Raw genomic sequence first — 12597 nt, forward strand, 5'->3', positions numbered from 1 at the left:
TGACACAGAGAGCAAAGAGAAAAACTGGCTTCTAATTAAGATGAGCTTTTAAGATTTTCTGCAAGTCCCCTTGGATATGTGCTGTATAACCTGGAAAATGGGGATATCATCTCCTAGGCTATTTTGTAGAAGTGTGGTTAGGATCAAATAGGATAATGTTTATGAAGTTATTTTGTAAATTATAAAATGCCATACATATAAAGCATTATTCTTACTTGCTTTAATATTGAAATTAAAGTGGCTTTCTTATTATAAAGTGGACGCTTTCATTATTTAATAGTGTAACTTGACAAAATTATTGAAACTTAATAAAGCTTTGGATAAAGACTGCTCATCACTGTTTGGTTGTAGAAAATGATAGAGATTTGATCTTGTACTTGGGTCATTCTCATTCAGGATAATTAAATGGATAGTTCCCTCTGGCCACTTTGACTCCTTATGGGAGAGAGACACATTTCACAAAATTTTAACTTGCTCCAAGCATCAGTCTTTCCGATTTCAAAATCATTCTTTTACTCCATAAGTATCTCTCCTTAGTGGGCTTAGAGGTTGGGCTGACAAGTATTAGGTTGAACTGCATGAAATTGTACTTTTGGTAGGTCAAAACAGTCAAATATTGACAATTTCAGATGGTTCAACCTAGTATTATTGTAGGTACCCAGTAAATACTTGCTTACTGAGTGAGTGAACGAATAAATGTATAATTTAGATCACATGTTCTTAACCTTTTAATGCTGGATCCCTAGTCAGAATAATTTTTAGTGCTTAAAATAAAATACAGATCATTGAAAAAGACCAGTTACAGCCCTGGCTGGTTTGGCTCAGTGGTTGGAGTGTCTGCCCACGGACTTGAGAGACCCGGGTTCAGTTTCCGCTAAGGGCATGTACTTTGGTTGCAGTTTGTCCCCGGCCCCGTTTGGAGTTGTATGGGTGGCAACTACTCGATGTGTCTCTCTCACATAGATGTTTCTCTCTCTTTTTTCCTCCCCATCTCCCTCCCGCTCTGTCTGAAGATAATTGCAAAAGTGTCCGGGTGAGGATAAAAAAAAAACCACCCAATTACATTGAAATGCAGTTATAAAAATTAAAAAAAAAATTTACTTGTGATCCGGTAATTTGTGCTTTCTTATACATTATTTACTTTTGTGTTTTATTTTTTTCTTGTTTCTTTTGTGCTTTCTTATATATTAAATAAGATTATTTAAAACATGGGAAAGTTAAATTTTATTTTCTAATAGCAGCGTGAAGACTGTTTTTGCTTAGTTTGCATGAGATCATTATATTGTAGGGTGGTCTTTGATTAACACTTGGAAGTGGGGAATACTTGTGTGGCCCAGTGGAATGACCATCATCTCATGGACTGAGAGGTCCTGGTTCGATTTCTGGTCAGGGCACATGCCCGAGTTGCAGGCTCCATCCCCAGTTGGGGGCACGCAGGAGGCAGCCAATCAGTGTATCTCTCTCATATTGATGTTTCTGTCTCTCTCCCTTCCTCTCTCTCTCTCTACAAAATTCAATAAAAACATATTTTTAAAAAATCATATAAGTCTGGGTTACCAATATGAAATGTCACTATTTGGTTGCTTGGGGGAGAGATGCCAAATCATTGTCCACCCTCATCACACCAGATGAGGAAGACTGTGATCACAGGTGATGTAGTGGCAAGTTTAATAACTAACATAGCTTAGAAGTAGTGATACATGGAAATAATGTTTTAAAATGCTGGCATCAGCTGTAAAATGGTATAAAAAAATCTAATTTCAGATAATGTTAATAGCGCTATGCTTTGCTGCCTGTATTCACAATTGAGAAATGTTAACTTTCTAGCAGAAATTAGTGAAAATAAAAGTGTAATACTCCCCTCCCACACTTTTTCTCTCTCCCCCAAACCAAATTCATGGATGTTTTGCTCTCCTTTCATGCTCTTATTACTGATTTTTGACTGTTAATCTTGCTCCACCAGCTCATGTCTTGTTAATCAGACACTTGTTTTATACATTAGGAATCTTTTTTTTTTTTTTTTAATTCTCATCCGAGGACATTTTTCCATTTTTTGTACAGACAGAGTGGGAGGGAGAGAGAGGAGGAGAGAGAGAGGGAAACATCAATGTGAAAGGGACACATCGAGTGGCTGCCACCCGCACGACCAACCAGGGCCGGGGACAAACTGCAACCGAGGTACGTGCCCTTAGCGGGAATCGAACCCGGGTCTCTCCGGACCGCAGGCGGACGCTCTAACCGCTGAGCCAAACCGGCCAGGGCTACATTAGGAATCTTAAGTCAATCTTGTTCACACTTAGAGCAATAGGCTTACATTTAAAAAGTTTTTGGAAGTTAGAAGGCCTTAAATCATCTCAGGAAGTTGATTTGATCCAAAGATGCATATCCATGGACATCTGTTAGATCTTCTCAGCTTCCTAGGCTGTATTAAAGTATTAATGTCTTGTAATCCTGGACTTTAGGACTAGAAACTCTCCATACACTCTTTGTTTTGCGTGGCATTATTTCAAATAGTAAATATAAAGGGGGCTCTTCTATATTTTGTTTGGAGATCCCAAATACAAATTTATATATAAATGTGGAAAAAGATTTGACGTTTCATCACTGAAAAAATAGTAACTTTAATTTCCATAATAAAAATTGGCTTCATATCAGTTGAAAAGATCAACATTTAAATGGAAAAAATGGAAGATCAACAAGCGATTATACAGTGAGTGCTGTAGGAGTTCAGAGAAAGAAGGCATCACTGAGGGTGGAGGAGTTGGGCCAGGCTCCAGGGGGTGGGGAGACAGCTGGGCCTTGGAGAGAGTGATGAAATGAACAGAGAGACGTGAGGAGGGCGTTTCCAGCAGGGGCACTGGTGCTAATAAGCTATGGACACTTCGAGTTATGTAGGCTGCATCCCAGGAGTGAATAATAATATATTCCACATCAAATTGCTTCTTAAAAACCAAAACGTTGTTAGGTTTTCAATAAAGTCAGCCATGAAACTGGGCTGCTTTGGTAATTAATCATTTAAGTACTTTGTTCTTTCATGCCTATTATAAAGCATATTTTCTTAATATATACCAGTTTCTGGTGTGAAAGCAAATTTAAGGTCCCACTTTTCAATTTCCTAATAATTTCGAATCTTTTCCCTTTAGCACCACCTGGTGGGAGCATGATTTTAATGGCAATTTGGCATCTGCCTTAAGGATGTTTTAGTTGACCTTGTTGAATTAATAATTTGTCTACCACTTCTTTTATCTTTTTATAGGTTGTAAGTGAAGAGATTTCTCTGTCAGGGATTTGGGTGTGCACAGATAGTGTAGTTAGGGCCTTGGCTCTTCTCAACTGTGTGTCTGTTGTTTGTGTTCTGACTCTCAGTCTTATTGCAATAATCCATGTGTGTAAGTGGTTAGGCACAGGTGCCAGTTTGTAGCTAGTGCTAGATGGACAAGGAACTTTGGATAGTTTCCAGAGTTTCTGTCCAAGACTTTGTAGTTTAGGCCACCTGTTTTTCCCTCTATCCCCTGACTTAGAAATGTAGTGGAAAAATTAAAGTTGGAAGAGATCGCAGGAATAATCTGGCCCCATGACCATGTTTTACAGGTGTTTAAGATTAAAAGGCAAGAAAAACACAAAAATTCTTCTTGCTAAAAAATGCACCCTGTAAACACCGTTTCTCACAAGTGGGCACTATTACCCAGGTCAAAGAGCAGGAACAGTAAGCATCCACATTCCATTTCTAGGAAACGAAATGAACTTGGTATGGTATTCTCTGCTTTGCTCAATAAAAGGCTTTTGACAGCTCATCCCACGTTAGAAGGCTACCTTCCTTCTAAAATTAGTAGTCTGGTAGCCCAGTTTCTTCAAAGTGTGCATCTTTTTAAACTTGGGTTGGGAGGGTCTGACTTGGCCTTGAAGTATGTGGTATGACCTTTGTTCAGGGTGTGGTCATGGGAGTTTTTGAGAGCAGACTGAATCTTGGCTTAGTGGAGCTTATCCCATTTAAGAAACTGATTAGCCCTGGCCAGTTTGGCCCAGCGGTTGGAGCATGGGCCTGCGGACCAGAGAGACCCGGGTTTGGTTTCTGCTAGGGGTACGTACCAAAAACAAAACCAAGAAATTGATTAGTTTAAGTTCCCAAAGGTTGACTTTAAGGTGTTCCATATACAGAACATCACTGAAATGTGGTTAGGATGACGGAAGGGTGGGAAGAGCACAGAAATTTGGGTTCCTATACCTTTCCTTTCCTCAACCTGCTGTACGACCTTGGGCAGATTTCTTAACCTCTTCGAACACTTTGAACACCTTTTCCTTAGTTCATAGTGGGGACAAGAGGATCAAGAGATAACATGAAAGCTCTTAGTTTAATTCCTTGCACATAGGCTGTACTCAGGTCATTTCTTTCCCATTCTACCTCTCTGCACTGAGGAGGTTAAAGTTTCCTAATCTGTGAGTACATATACATTTAAGATTGATTAAATTGAGATTTCCTGAGGCTAAGGAAAGAGAATAAAGTCAGAGTTCCTTCTCTGGAGGAAAATATCTATTGTTGCATTATAAGGCTTTATTTAAAATATGTGGTTTTAATTGGGGTACTGGTATTAATTTAGGGTTCTTGACTCAGAATCTTAGGATGGGTCATCAAATGAGCTTTAAAAAGGACTATAGGATTTAAAAGGGGTATAGAATTTGTTGTGAATATATTTGTTAAGATTCTTCATGTGTGCTGGAGACTACAACATAATTGTCCTAAAAATAAAGCAACTTCATTAACTCATGTTTAGAAAAGACTTGATTCTGTAGCTCTAAGTGTGCCACTCAGGACCTCATTTCTCTCATTCTTCTCCTGTACCAACGTCTCCAGACTCTGCTGTCAAGGTGACAGAAACACCTCCAGCCCTCTCAGTCTCTTGTACCATCAAGGGGAGGAGAGGCATCTCTTCTGTAGCTGCTAGAGAACAGAAAAAAAGCATTGTTCACGTTGCGAGGGTCTCACAACACGCCACCTGACCCTCACTGGTTCCAACTGGCTTATGTGTTCATCCCTGAAGCTGTCACTATAATTGGGGGATAGAATGCCCTGATTGGCTGAAACCAATCAAGGCTTGTCTCTGAATCAGGGATGGAATTAATCTTAAATAAACCACATGGCTAAAGATGGAAGATGAATGGTTTCCCATAGAACATTTAGGCTTCTTGTTTCACAAGAGGGGGAAAGGTTTTAAGCAGCCAACCACAGTGATCTGCTTCAGCATTTTATTCAAATTTTAAGTTGTAAATTAATAAAGCCTTTTGTTATGGTCATAGGGATCATCCATGTATCATGTGGACTGGAGGCTGCAGGAGAATTCCAATTTTGGTATTCCATGCTGAGGCAATTCTGACCAAGGACAACAATATTCGAATAATTGGAGGTGAGCATGACTTCCCCCACAGAAGGCAGGGCTGGGGCATGGCCCTGGCAACCTTGTCTTGCAGAAATTGCTAACACCTGTTGATAGGGAAATGGCCTTGGCCATGAGAAGACTCTGTTGTTTGTTATACATGAAAGAATTATTCATGATTTCTTGATTTGGTTTTTGCATATTAACTTTTTTCCCCTTTTTGAATTTTTTTCAGAATTATGCATACCTGTGCTTATTTTTATTTTATCATGGTAAAATATACAAAACAACATTTACCATTTTAACTGTCTTAGAGTATACAATTCAGTGGCATTTAATACATTCACAGTGTTGTGCAACCATCACCATTATCTAGTTCCAGAACATTGTTATCATCCCAAAGGTAAACCCTGTACCCATTAAGTAGTCAGTATGCAGCCCCTGGCAGCTTCTAATCTATCCAGCTCTATGAATTTGCCTATTCTGGATATTTTATATACATGGACTCAAAATATGTGGCTTTTTGTTTCTGGCTTTTTTCACTTAGTACAGTGTTTTTAAGGTTCATTCATGGTATACAACTATAAGTCCCTCATTCCTTTTTATGGCCGAGGAATATCCCATGTAGGCATACCCACGTTTGTTTATCCATTCATCAGTTGATGATTGATTGTTTTGACCTTTTGGCTATTGTAAATAGTGCTGCTATGGACATTCAAATGTACAATTTTTTTGTTTAAACACTAGTTTTCAATTCTTTTGTGTATATACTTAGGAATGGAATTGCTAGGTTGTATGGTAATTCTATGTTTAACTTGTTAAGGAACTGCCAAAGTGTTTTCCACAGTGATTGCACCATTTTACATTTCTATCAACAATATATGAGAGTTCTAATTTCTCTACATTCTCACTAACATTTGTTTTCTGTTTCTTAGATTATAGTTATACTAGTGGGTTTGAAGTGGTACCTTATTGTGATTTTGATTTCTATTTTCCTAATGACTAATGACATAGAGCATCTTTTCATGTACTTGTTGGTCATTTATATATCTTCCTTGGAGAAATGTCTATTCAAGGCCTTTGCTTATTTTTTAATTGGGTTGCTTGTCTTTTTGTTGTTGAGTTATAAGAATTCTTTATACATTCTGGATATTAGACCCTTATCAAGTATATGATTTACAAATATTTTTTCCTGTGGTTTATCTTTTCACTCTCTTGCTAGTGTTTTTTCATAAGCCAAAGGTTTTCATTTTGATCATGTCTAATTTATCTATTTTGTTGTTGTTGTTGTTAAGCTTTTGGTGTTATATTAATGAAACCATTGCCTAACCCAAGGTCATGATCCCTATGATTTAGTCCAAGAATTTTATAGTTTAAGCTCTTATATTGCAGCTGAAATGGCTTTTGATCCATTTTGAGTTAATTTTTTTACACAGTGTGATGTGAGGTAAGGGTCTATTTTCATTCCCTTTGCATGTGTATATCTAGTTAGCCTAGTATATAATTATTTTTTTGTTAATCTTTACCTGAGGATATTTTCCCATTGATTTTTAGATAGAGTGGAAGGGAGGGAGGGAGTAGGGGGAGAGAGAGAGAAACATTGATGTGAGAGAGACACATCAATTGGTTGCCTCCCGCATGACCCTGACCCTGGTCAGGGATCGAATCCGCAACCAAGATATGTGCCCTTGACGGGAAATCGAACCTGTGACCCTTTGGTCTTCAGGCCGACGCTCTAACCAGCCAGGGCTGTCCTAGCATAATTCATTGAAAAAATGATTCTTTCTGTGTTGAATACACTGGTGCTATGGTTGAAAATCAGTTGGCTGTAGGTATATGGGTTTATTTCTGGACTCTTACTATTACATTGATTTGTATGTTTATCCTTATGCCAGTACCATATTATTCATTCATTCATTCATTCATTCATTTACTTATTTATATCCTCATCTGAGGACCTTTTTCCATTTTTTGTTCAGATAGAGTGGAGGGAGGGAGTGGGGGGGGGGGAGAGAGAGAGAGAGAGAGAGAGAGAGAGAGAGAGAAACATTGACATGAAAGGGACACATCGAATGACTGCCTCCTGTATGACCCAACCAGGGCCGGGGACAAACTGCAACTGAGGTATGTGCACTTAGTGGGAACTGAACCCGGGTCTCTCTGGACCGCAGAACCGCTGAGCCAAACCAGCCAGGGCAGTACCATATCATTTTAATTACTGTACTTTTCTACCAAGATTTGAAATTAGGAAACTGAATCCTTTAACTTTGTTCGTCTGTTTTAAAATTTTTTAAGGCTATTCGGAGTCCCTAGCAATTCCATATGAATTTTAGGATAAAGCTTTTAAATATCTGCAAAAAGGCCATTGGGATTTTGATAGGGAATGCATTGAATCTGTAAATTGCTTTTGGTATTGCCATCCTAGTGTTAAGTTTTCCAATCCACGAACAAGGAATGTCTTTCCATTAATTTGCACCTTTTTAAATTTCTTTCTGCAGTGTTTTATAGTTTTCAGTGTGTAAGTCGTGTAGCTCCTTGGTTAAATTTACTCCTAAATTTTTTTTAATACTATTATAAATGGAATTGGTTTCTCAATTTTATTTTTGGGTTGTTAATTGCCAATGTGTAGGAATACAATTGATTTTTGTGTATTGATCTTAGGTCCTAAAACCTTGCTGAACTCATTTATTAGCTCTTTAAGTTTTTTATGTGATGGGCGTTTTTTTGGATTGTATACAAGATCATTCATCTACAAATAGAGATCATTTTACTTCTTCCTTTATAATTTAGATACCTTTGTTTCTTTTCCTTGCCTAATTGCTCTGACTAGAACTTTCAGTACAGTGTTGAGTAGAAGAGGTGAAAGGTGGGCGTCTTTGTCTTGTTCCTGATCTTAAGGGAAATGCTTTTCAGTCTTTCACCATTGAGAATGATTTTAGCTGTGGATTTTTTGATATGCCCTTTATCGTGTTGAGGAAGTCCCCTTCTAGTCCTTTGTTGAGTGTTTTTATCATGCACATGTGTTGGATTTTGTAAAATGTTTTTCCTACATCATTTAAGATGATTTTGTTTTGTTTCCTTGATTCTCTTAATGTGGTGGATTACACTGATTGCCTTTTGTTTGTTGAACCACCCTTGCATTCCTGAGATAAATCCCAAATGGTCATCATGTGTAATCCTTTTAATATGCTGCTGGATTTGGTTTGTTAGTATTTTGTGGAGAATTTTTACATCTGTATTTATAAGGGATATTGGTCTGTAGTTTTGTTGTGATATCTTCATCTGGCTTTGGTATCAGGGTAATGCTAGCCTCATAGAATGAGTTCCCTCCTCTTCTTCGGAAGAGTTTAAGAAGGATTGGTGTTAGTTTTTTAAATGTTTGATAAAATTTACTTGTGAAGCCATTTTAACTCATTTTATTGTTAGTAAAGTGGAGATAATACCTATTTTGCAGGCGTTGTGAGAATTAAGTGTTATTTAATGTTTGGCACATAGTACGCACGCCAACTTATTCTACTTGTTGAATAGGATCTGCTATACTTTGAAATTACTTTAAGGTCTGTCCTTGCCATAATATGCCAAGACTTTAGAAGATGGTAGGATTTGAATCTTCCTCTCTCCCTAGGGGTCCTTGTGTTCTATTCCCCTTAGCCAGTTGCTAGGTTACCACTTAAAGGGACATGGTTCATTTATATTCTCTAAATTCTGAGCAACTAAAGATCTGCTAACATTTGCTGAGAAACTTCCTCAAAATCAAAATATGACTTAAGTCAAAATGTCAAATGTGGGTTTGAAAACAACAGAAATAAATAATCCCTGCTGCAAACATACTTTTTTTTGGTGTGCTTGTCACATAACTTTATGTATTTTATTGCAATGAGCGGACCCTTCCTTTTTAGAATACCTAACATTTATTGGAAATTAGCATCCATCAATGTAAGTTTTCCCATTATTCAAACAATCACTATTTTCTAGAATATGTAAGCCTTTGGGCTTCTTCTTTTTTTAAAGACACATTCCTGTGAAGAAAAAAAAACACTAAACTTTTTTCTCAAACTCTGTTTTTGAATTTTCTGTATCTTCCCAATTCCTTGAGGTTTAATAATTTTTTTTTCACCTTTTGTATGTGAAGAACAATTTGAATGACTTCTGCAGTTGCTGCCTCAGATTTCTGAATTGTTAAACAACTCTTGGTCTATTTTTTTTCCCTCTTTGCTCTCCTAAATAGCTGACATAGATCTGCTGAGATCGTAATCCTGTGGTTAAATCCTCTTGAGGAGTGTATCTGGGGCATTCGTTATTTTCTGTTAGACACCAGCCTTGTCTTTTCTGATATCTAGTCAATGTTTCATTGCATTCACTGTTAATATTTGTGGTATAATATGATTTCATATGCTTTGTTAAATATTCTAGGAACGTATCCTTTTTTCAAAATTGTATATACTTTGAACATGTAAATGGAATTTCATTTTAGAGGCAACAGATATTTTCAGCTTAAAGTAATCTTTTTCTACAATGAAGTATCATTTTATAATTCGCTTCTGAATGTGTCAGTTTCATAAGTTTGCATTTGTATAGACTAGCACCCAACAGAAATATGATGTAAGCTATGTATGTAAATTTTCCAGTGGCCTTATTAAAAAAGTAAGTAGTTTTAATATTTTATATAATCCAAAATATCATTTCCATGTTTACTCAATAAAAAAATCATTGAGATATTTTGCATCCAATGTGTATTTTACACACCTAGCACATCTCAAGATGGTGTAAATTTTTATTGGGAGTACTTGAACTGTATTTATATTCCATAAATGTTATAGTTGAAAAATGAATTTATATGCTCAAGCTATTCCAGACAAGTTTTCCAACTGAATCGAGTATCAGTATTGAAATTTAAATTAATTAAAGTTAAATAAAATTTTAAAAATCACTTACTCTCTCACACTAGTCAAGTGCTCAGTGGTTACATGCGGCCAGTGTCTACCACATGCAACAGTGCAGTTGTAGTTTTCTGACAGTAGGGCAAGCTACACTATGTTGCCATTGAAGGGGTTATTCTTATATTCTAAAAGTAAAAAATGTCAGTTTTATCTTTATTATAGTTTCCCATGGTATTTTTTATCAAACCCCTTAGAGCACTTCACCATTCCCTAAGGTGCTTCTGCTGACAGATTATTGGTTCCTTGTTTTTATTTGTTCTGCCTGTAGTCCGTCCTGAAACTTGCCAGGTGTCCTAGCACTTCCGGTTGCCTCCTGGGATGCTTGTAAGTAGTTGGAGAAGAGGAAATCTACAGGCTCACAGTGGAATTGATGCAGTGTGGGTTCAGAGGCTCCGATGCGGGATATTTGGTCGTTTGCTGGTAGTCAAAGAGAACTATGCCTCGCATCGTATTTTTATATTGAAGAAAACATGGGCAAGGTGGTTCTTTCTTGGGCAGTTGGGCAGGTTCACCTGACTTGCCAGGGAAGAGAGAGCCTAGAGTTGCCAGGTTTTCCAAGAGAAGCTCGGAAATCTAGATTGTTATATGAATTGTTCCAATTTGAAAAGGTTGGCAACTAATTCAATTTTACATTTAAAATACCACAAGGAATGAACAAACCATGTCTGTAGGCTGGACTTGGCCCCTTGGGTCACCAATTTATAACCTCTGTTTGAACATACACTGGTAACCAACATTATTGGTCACAGGGTTGTTGGGCACAGAATGTGAATGAGTTAAAATCGCCAGCAGTCACAGCTACTTTATATCATTGCACCCTGCCATTTTTGCACCACCCTTTTGGAACATGTTCAGTGTTGTATCTGAGATGGGTTATAGTTAGTAGGTATGGATTAAAAGGAGTTGGTCACCACTTACTACTTAACATGCTGTGAGAATCAGGTCTGCCACTGAGCACAGTGATAATTAAAATTTTCTTCTACATTAGGAGAAGTAGGAGAAAGAATATTAATAGTATTTGCTATATAAATATATACTTTACTATGTATGATACTAGGTATTAATAGCTATTTTACTATATATTTAGTCTTTTACTATGTACAATTTTTTATTATATATCAACAAGTATTCTAAAACATGTATTAACTGATTTAGTGCTTTCAGGTACCCTAAGAGGTATGTATCTTTTTATCAGTCCCATTTTACAGGTGAGAAAATTGAGCACAGAAAAATGAAGTAACTTATACAAGATGACAGGAGGTAGTAGAGCCAGGATTTTAACCCTGATAGTTTGGTTCCAGAGACATACTCTTTCTGTTATTATCCTCCCATTTCCCCCAGTCCTCATATAGTCGTCGTCTATTTTTCCACACACTTTACTGATCACTTTCCCTGTGGCCTGGTTCTGCAAGGCAGGCACTGTAGAACAGGTACCGAAACAGAGCAGACCTGGTCTCCAGCAGTTGATGTTTTGGCTTTTTACAGGTCCAAAAATGGAGATGTCAGTGATCACAGTTATAATGAAAAGACCTAATAGTCTTTCATTTTTCTAAGTTTTCAGAATAATACAATGTATACTCTTTCCATAGATTCACCAATTATTAACATTTTGCCATATTTGCTTCTCTCCCCCTTCCCTACCATTTGAGAATTAGTTCAAATGCTTCATGCTTACATATTTGATTCGGTATGTATCTCCTACGAACAAGGGCAATATGCAGTCCTTTTAAAGAAATTGTTCTGTAGAATTCTTAGCTAACATTTTCAAGCAATTTGTCACGCATAGAAAGAGATTGAATCTAATGGGCCAGAGTCAGTGTTAATCCTAGGGGATATATAGAAATATCACGTGATTACAGACTTTCCCTTCAGACAGGGGTCACAAACAGAATGCTTACAGGTGCCAGGCAGGAAATATGAATGAGTGCAGTAGGCCCGGTGGGGACTGCCGAACTGGACAGCGTGGGCCTAAACTGGAGGAAGTACTTGCACTTCTTCAGTTGACTGTTGCCGTACCAGAGAGAGAGATTGTGAGTGAGCGCAGGGTTTTCAAGAGAAGCCCAGAAATCTAGATTTTTATACAAATTCCTAGAATTCCAAAAGGTTAGCAATTCAATTTTATTTTATTTTATTTTTATTTTATTTTATTTTATTTTAATCCTCACCCGAGGACATTTTTCCATTTTTTGTACAGATAGAGTGGGAGGGAGAGAGAGGGAGAGAGAGAGAGAGAGAAACATCGATGTGAAAGGGACACATCGAGTGGCTGCCACCCGCACGACCAA

The 12597-nt window shown here is 37.4% G+C and overlaps 1 protein-coding gene across 1 annotated transcript in view; it reads left to right on the forward strand.

Annotated features, from left to right (window-relative positions):
* TTLL5 (tubulin tyrosine ligase like 5) overlaps window positions 1–12597 on the forward strand; it is a 289229-nt gene that overhangs the window by 2952 nt on the left and 273680 nt on the right. The window contains exon 3 of the mRNA XM_036262547.1: window positions 5296–5402. Coding sequence (XP_036118440.1) covers window positions 5296–5402 — 107 coding nt within the window. The remainder of the gene's footprint in view (window positions 1–5295; window positions 5403–12597) is intronic.

Source organism: Molossus molossus, unplaced genomic scaffold, assembly GCF_014108415.1.
Source record: "Molossus molossus isolate mMolMol1 unplaced genomic scaffold, mMolMol1.p scaffold_m16_p_1, whole genome shotgun sequence".
Taxonomy (NCBI): domain Eukaryota; kingdom Metazoa; phylum Chordata; class Mammalia; order Chiroptera; family Molossidae; genus Molossus; species Molossus molossus.